Here is a 12,506-nt window from a genome sequence, read left to right as displayed (position 1 = left end):
CTAGGGTAGATTATTAAATTACCTTGACTTCCAGCTGCAGTGCGCAGTAGGGAATAACGATTGCGTTCCTTGCGCGATTGTTTGTCGATCACTTTTTTCGCTATGCCACCAGGCATTTTGCTACCTCCACCACCACCGCTACCGCTTCCACCACCAGCACTTGTTGATGCTTGGGGTGGTGGAACGGCAGAGGCATTTGCAACAACTTGGGTGAATGCTGAACTCAAATTGGATGGTGCAGATATTTGTGGTTGCTGTTGGACTGCAGCGGCGGCGGCAGCTGCAGCAGCCACGGCCATCTGTTGTTGCGATTGTTGTTGCTGTTGTTGTTGCTGTTGCTGAGGCGTCAAAGCACAAACGCTACCCAGACCTACATCGACGGTAGCCGCCATTGTTGACAGAGTTGGACAGAATTGATTTACACCCCTCGAAGTCTGAACAGCATTGGGATGCGGTACAACAACAGATGGTTGAGTTTGTGTAGCAACCTGAACCTGAAAAAGGGGGGGAGAGTTAAATAAAGAGATTGTCATTTAAGGGAAAAAGTTAATCAAGTCAAAGTTGTTTTTTTTTTATTCATTTATTTTACCTGCGTAGATTGCTGTTGTTGTTGCTGCTGCTGTTGCTGAAGAAGTAATTGTTGTTGCTTCTGTTTCAACACCTGTTGGCTGAGCACTTGCTGGGCTAGAGCCGCTTGTTGTTGCAACAACAAACTAGTTTGCTCCAATGTTGTTTGTTGCAGCTGCAAATGCTGGTGTTCGGTTAGTTGATGTTCCTGCTGCTGCTGCTGTTGCATTAGACTTTCAGCTTGTGACAAATCCTGCAACATCTGCTGTTCCTGCTGCAATCGTTTCAACTGTTGTTGTTGCTGTTTCTTTTGATCCTGCAACTCCTGGTGATGTAGCTTGAGGTGTTGTAGTTGTTGAGCCGTTGCAGCCACTTCATCTTCCAACTGATGGTCGTGTTGTTGTTGTTGAAGTTGATGTTGTACAGCGGGTGGCAGTTGGAATAGTAGCTGTAAGGACTGTGATGGTTTGTCGCCAACACCGTCGTTAGCAGCAGCACTTCCATCAACATTGAACACAAAATTGGCATTGGCATTGGTGATGTTTTGTTGTTGCCCATTTGATGCAGCGGCAGCAGCGTTCTGTTGTTGCTGCTGCTGTTGTTGTTGTTGCTGGTTGGCAGCTGCCGCAGCTACGGCTTTTAGGAGGCGTACATTTGTCTGTTGTTGCAGTTGTTGTATGTGCTGTTTCAACTCATGATCCAGGCCCAAATGTTGATGCTGTTGCTGTAGCTGTTGATACTCGGCGACAGCATCTTGTGAGGTTTGCGATGTAGGCAGTGTTGGTTGCAGTTGTTGCTGTTGGGCGGCAGCAGCCGCAGCATCTTCAGGTGAGAGTGGTATCAATGACAGAGTCGTTTGCTGATGTTGCTAATGGAGGAGAGAGATAAAACAAAAGTATTTTATAGTCGTATTAAATTTGAGCAAATGTTTGAATCTCCCAGGTTCCAAATATCACCGTGAACGGCGCAAAAAAAGGAAAACAAGAACTTACCTGCATTTGTAATTCATCGGCATCGGCAAATCTTTGCGTCAACTGTTGCTGTAGCTGGTAATCCAATAGCAATTGGTTGGCTTGTCTCTGTTGCTCGTGTTGTTGTTGCTGGTGCTGTTGCTGTTCATCTTCTTCGCTGGCTGTTAAAAGACCCTGCTGCTGTTGCTGCTGGTGATGGGCAGCAGCTGCTGCACTTATCAAATGATCTTGACTAGTCCATTTGGGTGTCAGAGCCCAATTGCCATTCCAGCGAGTCTTGCATATGGAATTTATGCCAAAATCGGTTAATTCACCACAGTTCAAATTGCTGGCAAATTCCTGGGCAAAAAAGAAAACAAAAAGTAAAGAATATCATTTTAAAAGATTCACTCGAGCAAGCGGTTAAAACCAAATCACAACGTACCTGTAATGCTGGGTCATGAACATTATGTATGACATGGAGGAATTCATCCATTTCCACTTCAATGTCATACATTTCATCACGCATACCCTCTTCGACTTGCTGCTGATCCTCATTGCCGCCCACGACTTGATGATTCTGATGATCCTGGCCATTTGACACACTCATATTGGCAGCGGAATTTGCAAATTGTTCTAATGTCTCGGCGTCCATGGCCGAGGAGTAAACCAGTTCGCCACCGCCACCACTTTGACCGGAATTAGATTCCATGTCTCCGCTGGCCTCATTCACTTGCAACATATCTGCGTTGCTATCATCCTGAGTGGCTGTCACATCACGTATTTGCTGTTGCTGCCAGGCGTTTCTCAAGGCGGTATTGCCGGAAAATTTCAAATTCATGTACTGTGGAAAAACGGCAAGAACATCATTACCCGATGCCGTTGCACCGGCACCAATTTCTTGACGCAGATCGGTAAAGGCTTGTGATAAATCCCCCGGTTTAAGGGTCGTATTCGATAGGATGAGATTTTCCAAACGTTGAGAAATTGGTTTGATGGACTTTGAGGGAGACTTGGAATTGTCGCCCCCAGCATCGGCGTTATTGTATTCTTGTAAAGCTGCTGCAACTTTCATATCCTCGGACAAATGTTGTTGTTGTTCGACATCAGAGTTGGTCTCATCCTCGGGTAGACATTCTTCTGATGCTAAGGAATGATCGTCGAATGAGCTGCGTCTTTCCGAATTCGACTGTTGTTGCTCATTTGCCGTTACGGCTGCAGCGGCAGCGGCAGCCGCTGCAGCATTTGCCGCTTCCTGTTGAGCCAATTTTTCTTTCTTTGATAGTTTGCGCTGTTTTTTCGTTTGAGTCTGACCGGTAGAGTTGGACTGCTCCTCTTTCACTGTTGCCTCCATTTGCTGTTGTTGTTGTTGTTGTTGGTCAACATTAACAGCAGCTACCTGGGCTGCTGCTGTACAAAGAGTTGTCAAATTTTTCATCTCATTACTGGTCTCCCCCATTTCATGGGCTTCCAAGGCGCTGCCTGCTTCCATGCTGCCTCCACCACCAATTTCCATTAGTTGCTGTTTATCTGGTGGCGTTTCTGTGGGCGACTTTGGTTGTTTATGGAATATGCGCTGACGCAAATCAACAATTTGCCATCCCTCCTGCAATTTCTTCAAACACTCTTGCTGCTCGGCCTGATTAAGACCACATGCCTTGGCAACAGCTTCAGCTTTACTCAAGGCATTCAAGGATTCCGTTACGGCTAACTTGGAATCGGATAAGGCCGCATCCAGGGCATCTTGAAATCCTTGGGCAGTTTGGTCATTATCTGCCTGCTGTTGGAGAATTTGATGATTTTGAGCTTGTTGTTCAGCCGATTGGAGTTCCATAAATTGTTGCAACTGTTGCTGCTGGGGATTATACAAGGCCACCGAACCTGAAGAAGGCGAAGCTAAGGGTGAAGCTGGCGAATTGCTTAAAGCAATGACACCTTGCTGAGAAACATCCAAAGATATTTGAGATTGTTGTTGTTGTTGCTGCTGCTGCTGTTGCTGATGTTGTTGGGCAGCAAAAACCATATGATTCATGATGGCATGCTGGGTTTGTATGCTTGGAGTCGATTCGTTCGTTATTAACATGGGCTAGATGGATGAAAAGTGAAGAAGGAAGTTAGTCATGACGTCCTAAAAGGATGAAGATCGTTAACTTACCAAGTTATTGTAGATGGATACCATTTGATTTTGTCTAAATAGTGGCTGTTGTTGTTGGGCCTGATGAATGGCTGTACTTGTTGCTGAGCTGGTGGCAACGGAACTGGGCACCACTGTGGACTGAGTACAGGTTTTACGCAACATTTTACCATCCTTTTTCGACACTGGCTTAGCCTTGGGTCTGTCACTAATAGCTGTGCTTTGCGATACCTCGGATGGCGTGGTAATACCTCCAGTTTTTTGCGTCGCCTTTCCGGCCACAATGCGTTGCTGCTGCTGCTGCTGTTGCATTTGCTGTACCGAATGTTGTTGTTGCTGTAATGCTTGCTGCTGCTGTTGTTGTTGTTGCTGCTGAGGTGTTGGAGCCGGTCCCAAGACAAACTGCGTGCCCTGTGGCAATGTTGTGGCCAATGTCAAAGGTGTCTGAGGATTGTTGGGATCAAACAGCTCTTGCATCATTAAAGCTTGATTCGGTGCAAAATTCAAAGGCTCTGGACTTGCTATAATAACCGGTTGCATTTCGGAGCCATCGCCCAGTGTGCCTGGAGCAACTGTTGTGAATGAGAAAATTATTTGGTTTCATCATTTAAGTTTTAATTTCTATTAAAAATTGTGTTATTATTATTACCTGCCAGCAAATTTTGATTCAATGCCATGGCATCGGCGCCATCACCTACATTTTGACCCGAACTATTAACACCAGGACCAGCCATTTCCAAATATGTGGCCGGCAACAAAGTGGCGGCCAAATTTTTCTGGTCATTAGACATCTGTAAAGAAAAAAAGGGATTCTATTAGGAATATCACTTCCACTAAGTGGGATTACCAGGCATACCTTATTCAGATCCTGTCTAAGAACACGACGTCTAAGAAAACGAGCCTCATCATTGAAACAAGGAAATTGCAATTGTTGTTGCTGCTGCTGTTGCTGAGCTGTTGTTGGTAATTGTGGCTGTTGCGATTTATTGCCCAAGCCATCATCACCCAAAGGCTGGGAACGTTCAACATCTTGCATTTGCTGTTGTTGAAGCTGCTGCTGCTGCTGTTCACAGTTGTTAGTAGTTGAAGTAGTGTTGGTGGTAGTGTTGGCGGCAGTGTTTGCTGTTGGTAGATCAACTTCAAAGGGCTGGGGTGGCTGTAGACGGTTCTTACGCTGATTTCCTTTAAGCTTGCTTTGCTGCTGCTGCTGCTGAGTGGTTGCTTGCTGTTGACCGGTGGAATGGTTGTTATTATGCTGTTGCACCGCGGTTGTCTGCTGCGATGTTTGCTGCAGTACGGGTGGAGCTGGTGGTTGCTTTTGTGGCGGTGTTAAAGGCATTATATGGGACATATCCAAATCGAAATGTTTCCTTTGTTGTAATTGTTGCTGGTTGGCTGTTTGCTGAGCAACATCGTTATTTGCGACTGCTGTTGCCACATTACTACCACCAGTTGTGGCGACCGTTCCTACATTACCAAATCCAGCTTGTAAATGAAAGAGTCGTGATTTCGCTATGAGGGCTTCCTGCTGTTGGGCACTCAATGAATTTATATCAATTGCTGCATACTCTTCATTGCAAGTTGCAGCCACTTGGTTGACATCGTTGGCCGTCGCTGTTCCAGTTGTTGCTGTAACCGCAGCAGAGGTTGGTGGCGCCGTAATCATTTGCGTTTGATCTTCCAGATATTCGGCTGCACCAGTGACGCTACCAGCATTGTTGTAAGCCTGCTGATGGAACAATGGATTAGATGTCCTAACTGCCTCCGAAACATCGTGAATGCTGGGTGGTGCACTTAGTTGTTGCAGTTGCAGCTGCAATTGCTGCTGCAACTGTTTGTGTTGCTGATGAAGCTGCTTTTGTTGCTGCAAATTGATCAGATGCAATGGATTTGCTGCTGCTGCATTTGTTGTGGTGTTGTTTATACCCACAGCGGCGGCAGCATTGGCCGCCGCAGCAGCTGCTGCTGCCGACTGCAAATCATTCTGATGGTTTTGTATAAAGTGAGGGTATTTGAACAGCAGTTCCACAACGCGAGTATGTCCACCTTTGGAGGCTTCTATTAGCATTGTACTGTTATCCTTCAATTTGTGGAAGGGATCAGCGCCACTTTTCAGTAAATACTCGACCACAGCTTGATGGCCGCCGGCACAAGCCAATGACAAGGGTGTGTGATCGTTGCTGCTGGTTTGTTTGTTGACATCGGCTCCCTTGGAGATGAGGAATTTCACGGTACACAAATGCCCGGCTCGGCAGGCCTTCATTAGGGGAGTACGGCCGCCCTCAGACTCGTGTTCCAGTTCGGCGCCATAGCTGAGTAAAACTTCGGCGGCATCTGTGTGACCATTCTCACAGGCATGGGTTAAGGCCGTATCCCCAGTCTGTGTCTCGGCATGAACATTGGCCTTATTTTCCAGCAAGAAGCGTACCAAATCAGTGTGACCTTCTTGGGCAGCTTCCATTAGTGGTGTAGATGCTCCCAATTCAAGATTGGCTCCATGTTTTATCAAATACTCGGCAACTTCACTGAAACCACCACAGCAGGCTAATGTCAAAGCTGTCTCCTGGGTCTCTTCGGTGGTAGCATTAATATTGGCACCCTTGCTCAATAACAAAGCTACCATTTCCTCATGGCCTTCTCTTGCCGCCTCCATCAGGGGTGTATAACCTTCATCGTTGACCTCTTCAATATTGGCTCCACGCTCAATTAACAGAGTGGCAAGTTCAACATGACCACCACATGCTGCCAATGTCAGAGGCGATTCAAACGAGTCTGTTGGCATATTAACTTGAGCTCCGGAATCCAAGAGAAGACGTGCCACCTCCACATGACCATCCATAGAAGCTTCCATTAAGGCAGTATGCATTTCATCGGTTTTATGTTCTTGATCGGCGCCAGCCTGTAGTAAAAATCGTACCATATTCAAATGACCTTTGTAGCAGGCCAGTGTCAGGGCACTCTCTTTGAATTCATTTGAATGGGTATTGATGCCGGCACCATGTTCCAACAAAACCTAAAAAAATAAGACATATACATACTTATATACAAGAAGATTCGGACAATTTCAATTTATTGTGGATTTCCTACAACAACATCAAATAAGATCAAAGGATATCACCAACTTTATGGAAACATATTACAATTGATATCCTCCAAAGGCATCAGATCAGTAACTCAATCTTTGGCAATACCTTGGAGAATATCTGATACATTTCTCAAAGTCTCAAATCTCGGATTGTCATCATTTGTATACTGTACGAAAAAATATATATTTAGATTTAGATTTCAAACTCACCTTGGCCACTTCAACATGTCCGGCAGAAGCTGCCTCCATCAAGGGTGTATGACCATTTTCGTTTTGTTCCTCAACATTTGCGCCATGTTTCAGCAGTTCTTTTACAACTTCAACATGACCGCCAGCGCAGGCAAACATAAGCGGGGTATTGCCAGTAGCACAATGAGCATTTACATCGGCATTGTGACTGAGCAAAAGTTTAACAATCTCCAAATGACCAGCAGAGGCAGCCTCCATTAAAGGAGTACAATCTTTCTGGCCCTTGTCTTCGACTTGTGCTGCAGACATGGCCAAAAGAACCTAATGCAAAAGAATATTTAGAATTAGTTACTTCAGGGTAATGTATATTTTGTTTATCTCTCTACAATACCTGTGCCAATTCATAGTAACCGGCAGAGCAGGCCATCGAAAGCAAGGATTCACCATCATCGGTTGATTCGTTAATATTAACATTCCCCTTGCCAAGTAAACTGCGTACAGTGTTGACATCGTTATCGTTACAGGCGGCGATCAGAGTGCGGGAGAACATGCTGGAAAAATTATATAAAAAATTAAATCATTTTTTTTTTCATTTCAGAATGGAGTAAAACAATAACTTTGCAACTGTGGACAGTGTTTGAGTTCCAAAATATTGAGCTTTTGTAATATTCATATGGGTTAATTATTCTAAACATTGTGCTGAGTTATATTCAAATTCGAAAATGCAAAAACATCTACTGTGACAGGGCAGGGAAGTATTTCATTTTTAAACTTCATCTAACATTGATAAAACATATTGGGATGTGCTATATAACACTGAAAACTGTGGCTCTTTATGGGGAAGTACCATAAGGAGTGGGCCGATGTATCTCATCTCTACACCAAACCTTGTGTTGGGATGTGTGAAGTTGGAAAAGAACCGGATGCTTATTTCACATTTTATGAGTGTTTTGGTATGATGATGGGCATTCCAGATTTAAACCTGTTATGTGGGAAACGCCTCTGTAGCCATACGGCGGAAGGTAAATTTTACGGAATTCCAACTCGCTAGTTTTATCAACAAATAAAATTGTTTCATCTCGGGCTCGAAGAACCCAGACCAGTTTGGTGCAGTTTAAGGTCCAGCGCAGAAATGAGATTGGATCAATAGTAAATGAGAATGGATTGCGCTATAAATAAATTGTTAATCATTTTTTATAGTCGGAGTTGGGAGATATTCATCGGGGCAATACAGGGTGAGATGAAAAAACTGCAACCATCTTCAGACTGCTGTCATTTCTAAGCCATTAGTCCGACATCTGTTAAAATTATTCCTGTGACAGCTCATTATATTGCTTACAAGCATACAAAAGCATTTTGGAGAGAATTTTCCAGAAAAAAAGTTATTCGTGATGGAATTCGAGCGTGATAGTGCGATTTTTTTATATTTGACTGGAAAACCACAAGTGGCTATCGTTAGAGCACTCCAGCATTTAAATGTGAATAAATCTTTGGTGTCTCGAACCATCGCTCGTTATCGTGATACTGGTAGCGTAGCCCGACGTCAAGGAAGTGGACGGAAGAAAATAGCAACATAAGCAGAAATAGTTCGAAAAGTAAAGCAGCGACTTGATCGAAACCCGCGTCACAGTGGCCGAAAAATGGCTCGTGACCTGATCATATCGCAATATTTCATTCGGCAAATATTGAAAAATGAGCTCGGGGTAAAGCCATTGAAATACCAAAAAGTGTAAGAACTTACACCGCAGCAGAAAGAAAATAGACTCAAAAGAGCTAAAGAGTAGCTTCGCTTGGCCGAAAGTGGTGAACTGCCGAATTTGGTTTTCTCCGTCTCCGATGAGAAAACATTCGTTGTCAAGCAATTTGTAAACAAACAAAATGATCGTATTTACTTGCAGAAGAGGTCAGCTGAAAATGTGCACCTTCGGTTGGCCACCGGAACTCAAGCGCCGGCCATGGTGATGGCGTGGACCGCCATAACAGCCGATGGTCGCTCTCCACTCGTATTAATCGACCGTGGCATCAGAATAAATGCCGAATATTATCGCGAAAATATTCTTGAGGCTGTATTACAGCCTTCGGCATGCAAACATTTTGGCCGCAGACCTTGGACATTCCAATAGGACTAAGCACCATCGCACTCAGCACGCGCCACCCAAGAATGGTTACAAAATGAGGTTCCTCGCTTCAATTCCAGCCCACAATGGCCACCAAAATCTCCGGATACCAATACGTTGAACTATTGTGTCTGGAGTATTTTGGAAAGCAAGGTTGACACTAAAAAATACCAAAGTGTCGATCACTTCAAGCAAATACCGCAGAGCAATATTCGGGCAGGGTGTGACGGTTTCATTGGCAGTTTGAAGGCCATAATTCGTGCCAAAGCTGACCAATTCGAACAAATCTAAACTTATTCTAAAATTTAATTCTATTTCCGACATTTTTTGCTTTAATTCAATAAAATTTAAAAATTATGGCGTTTGACTTTGTTGCAGTTTTTTATCTCACTCTGTATATACTTTCAACGAGTCGAGGCTATGTGCCACACACTATTTTAAGGAAAGTTTCAGGACTATGTTATCTCTCAAAGAGACTGTAACACTTTGTGCCTTTTCCCTTCTTTGGGGCCACGGAAAATCAATGATCTTTGCTAAAATCCCGGTGGCAATTCGAATATTGAATTTTTGAGGCTATCGAGGAGATTGGTTTGGTTTTGTTAAAGGATGCGCTTCTAGCGTAAGTCGACAGTCGCTTCAATAGGAGAAGACCCTTCGGTCCCTAGTGATACGAAAAGACAGAAGCGAGAGAAAGAAGAGGGTGTTGTAGAGAAAAGTAAAGTTAGCCAGGGAATTTGTAGATGATAATGGGATCTATGGCTGAGAAGAACGTTCGAGTTTCCTACCCCCACCTGCCAATAGTAGGTGTTCAATCGTCTGCATAGTAGGTGTTCAATCGTCTCTATTTTTATTCTTCATCTTTATAGGAACACTGTTAAGACAATTTGAGATCAGATTTCTGATAATGCAGCCAGTCATTACTTTTACCACGATTCTTAGATCACAGTATATAGAGGCCACATGTGTCTTGATGAAGATGAAATTCGTGAGAATAACGCGGGCATATGACAGGTGGTTTGCCATTTTGGTAATGTAAATATGTTATGAATAGAATATCGATCTGTACGAGGGCTGGTAGTAACCCTTTTCAGTATAACCGACACACCTCTTTCTCTTTATTAAGAAACAAAACATCCGATCCTATTTATAAACCTTAATATATGTTTTACCGACGTTATAAAAAAAAATTTGATACAGTGCAGCATTCTGGCAAATAAGCCTATCACATTTGAACCATTTAGGACCTGAAGTCCTACTTTAATAACGGAGGAAGTGTTGCAGCAAAAAAAGAAAAAAAACCTGCCTAATTCGTTGTCCTACCTTCCTTCCTTCGTAAATGGGATAAAAACGAAATGTTAATATATTTTTTATAAAAAAAAATACACCCACTCTACGGAGGAGATTTAAAAAAAAATATAAATGCTATCAAAAACCAAGCACTTTCATTCTTAATTGAAAACATATCAAAGCGAATTTACTGCTTTCTGCCCTCTGCCTTGATTGTATTTCACATTCGACACCTACTATTCCTTTGTCTAATTTATTAATTTTAATCTAATCTTTCTGGTATCTACAGATTTGAAACTATTGTTTTTTTTTTTTTGAGTTGTTTGACAACATCAACAACAACAAACGATTGTAAAAAAGAAAATAATCAAAATAGTTTTCTTTTGCTTACAACCACAAATTTGTGATAGTGTGTGTACTAGTACTTACGTCTTATCACTGCTGGCTCCTCGCATTTTTGTTAAAGCCTGTTTTGTTTCGTCGATTGCATGGGTGGCATGGCGTAAAACGGGAGCTTTGTCGTTTGCTAAATAATTAAAAAAAAACGAAAACAAAACAAAAATTATGTTAATTTAAATTTCCATTTCATTTAATTTTCAACTTTCTTACCGGCAGCTTCAAAGAGGACATTCAAATTACGATTACGATCAATGGTTGTATCGAGCAGAAAATCACCGCTAACTTCATTGGGATCTTGAATTTCTTCGTCCTCATCTTCGTCGTCGATTTCCTCCTCTTCATCCTCATCGTCGTCATCATCGTCTTCGTCGTCGTCCTCATTTTCTTCATCATCATCCTCTTCGTCTTCGCCGTCTTCCTCATCTTCATCCTCGTCGTCGCCATCGTCTTCCTCATCATGACCTTCGGCATCATGACCACAGGAATCGGGATCTGATTCAGGAATATCATCCTTAAAAGGAACAAATAAAATACAAAAGGTTAGGTCAGGTCTATCATCATTATTTGAAGCCTAGTTTTAGGCTCTACCATTTTTTTACTTCAAAAGAAACTAAGCCAAAAATTAACAGTTATTTTATATAGACTTAAGCCAAAATTTGTTTATAGAATTACATTAAAATTTGTTAACAGAAAAAAAAACTCATAAGAAATTATTATAAAAATAACAAAAAAAAGTAAATAGAACAAGATCATGTTGTCTAAGGCCAGCACAAAATCAGTTAAGGTTGTTTCAATCACTTCTTCTGCTTGGTAGTTGTTGATGTTACATTTGTTTAATTATAATTACTTTTTTTTACTGAGAGTCCATTGTTAAAAGGCTACATATTTTTTGTACAACTAAAGCTTTTCGAACAATTTGCAAAACTAATTAATTTAACTAAAAGTCAAATAGATTTTTTTATGCATTTTTAAAACGAAAACAAAAGAAAAACGGAACAAAGAAAATATTGTCACCCCATTTATATAGCGTTTTTTTTTTTTTTATTTTTGGAAAATAACTAGAATTTTTGCAAAAGCTTGTTTAGTTGTTATTTTGTTAAATTCAGTTTTGGGTATTTGTTTTAAAAAGGAATTTATAAAAAAACAATATTAAGTAAACGCAAAAAAATGCATAAAAACGACGCAACTTACCAATAAATCTGGCCTTAGACACAAGCATGCCAAAAGGATCTACAAAAAGAAAATGGAAAAAAGAAAGAATAAAATAATAAATATTGAACGTAAAAATAATAAACAACAATTGGCTTCTTCACGCCATACGCATGGCTAATTACAAACACAACCAATAAATAACACAACAAAAAGGATGAATTTAAAATGTAGCATTTTTAAATGGCAAACAATAATTAAGAAGGTGCTATTAAAAATTAAAAATACATACATATGTATATAACAGAAGAATATAAAACTAGACACGATTTAATGTAGTTATATATCTATATGAGTATAATACTATTATTTCCGATCTATAATTGATTTGACCTCAAACAAAAATATGTACCTACTCCTTATAATTAAGAACAAAACAACAAAAACTTTAATATATTTTGAACACTTTTGTATCTTCTTCAAAAATTAAATTTCACCAATGATATATCAATGATACTTTTATAAACTATAATAAAACATAAAATAAAAACTTCAATCTACAATAAACTCTCTTGTGGCCAAGATAATTATATTCAGTTAATAGTTTTATTTAAAATATTAAACAAAAA

At 41.2% G+C, this 12,506-nt stretch overlaps 1 protein-coding gene across 12 annotated transcripts in view; it reads right to left on the bottom strand.

The window, feature by feature from the left end:
* The window catches only part of LOC101888309 (ankyrin repeat and KH domain-containing protein mask), a 41,747-nt gene that overhangs the window by 8,423 nt on the left and 20,818 nt on the right, over positions 1–12,506 (bottom strand). For 11 of the 12 annotated variants that reach the window (XM_059120138.1, XM_059120133.1, XM_059120137.1 and 8 more), the window contains exons 3-14: positions 11,920–11,958; positions 10,939–11,239; positions 10,759–10,855; positions 7,317–7,476; positions 6,947–7,246; positions 4,508–6,664; positions 4,301–4,442; positions 3,673–4,223; positions 1,963–3,603; positions 1,560–1,877; positions 590–1,435; positions 23–494 (exon numbers count right to left, since the gene is read on the bottom strand). In XM_059120138.1, coding sequence (XP_058976121.1) covers positions 23–494; positions 590–1,435; positions 1,560–1,877; positions 1,963–3,603; positions 3,673–4,223; positions 4,301–4,442; positions 4,508–6,664; positions 6,947–7,246; positions 7,317–7,476; positions 10,759–10,855; positions 10,939–11,239; positions 11,920–11,958 — 7,024 coding nt within the window. The remainder of the gene's footprint in view (positions 1–22; positions 495–589; positions 1,436–1,559; positions 1,878–1,962; positions 3,604–3,672; positions 4,224–4,300; positions 4,443–4,507; positions 6,665–6,946; positions 7,247–7,316; positions 7,477–10,758; positions 10,856–10,938; positions 11,240–11,919; positions 11,959–12,506) is intronic. The other variant, XM_059120172.1, reaches the window with a different exon arrangement.

Source organism: Musca domestica, unplaced genomic scaffold (genome assembly GCF_030504385.1).
Source record: "Musca domestica strain aabys unplaced genomic scaffold, Musca_domestica.polishedcontigs.V.1.1 1, whole genome shotgun sequence".
Taxonomy (NCBI): domain Eukaryota; kingdom Metazoa; phylum Arthropoda; class Insecta; order Diptera; family Muscidae; genus Musca; species Musca domestica.
Note: the sequence above shows the minus strand (reverse complement) of the source record. Positions and strands in the feature narration are given on the sequence as shown.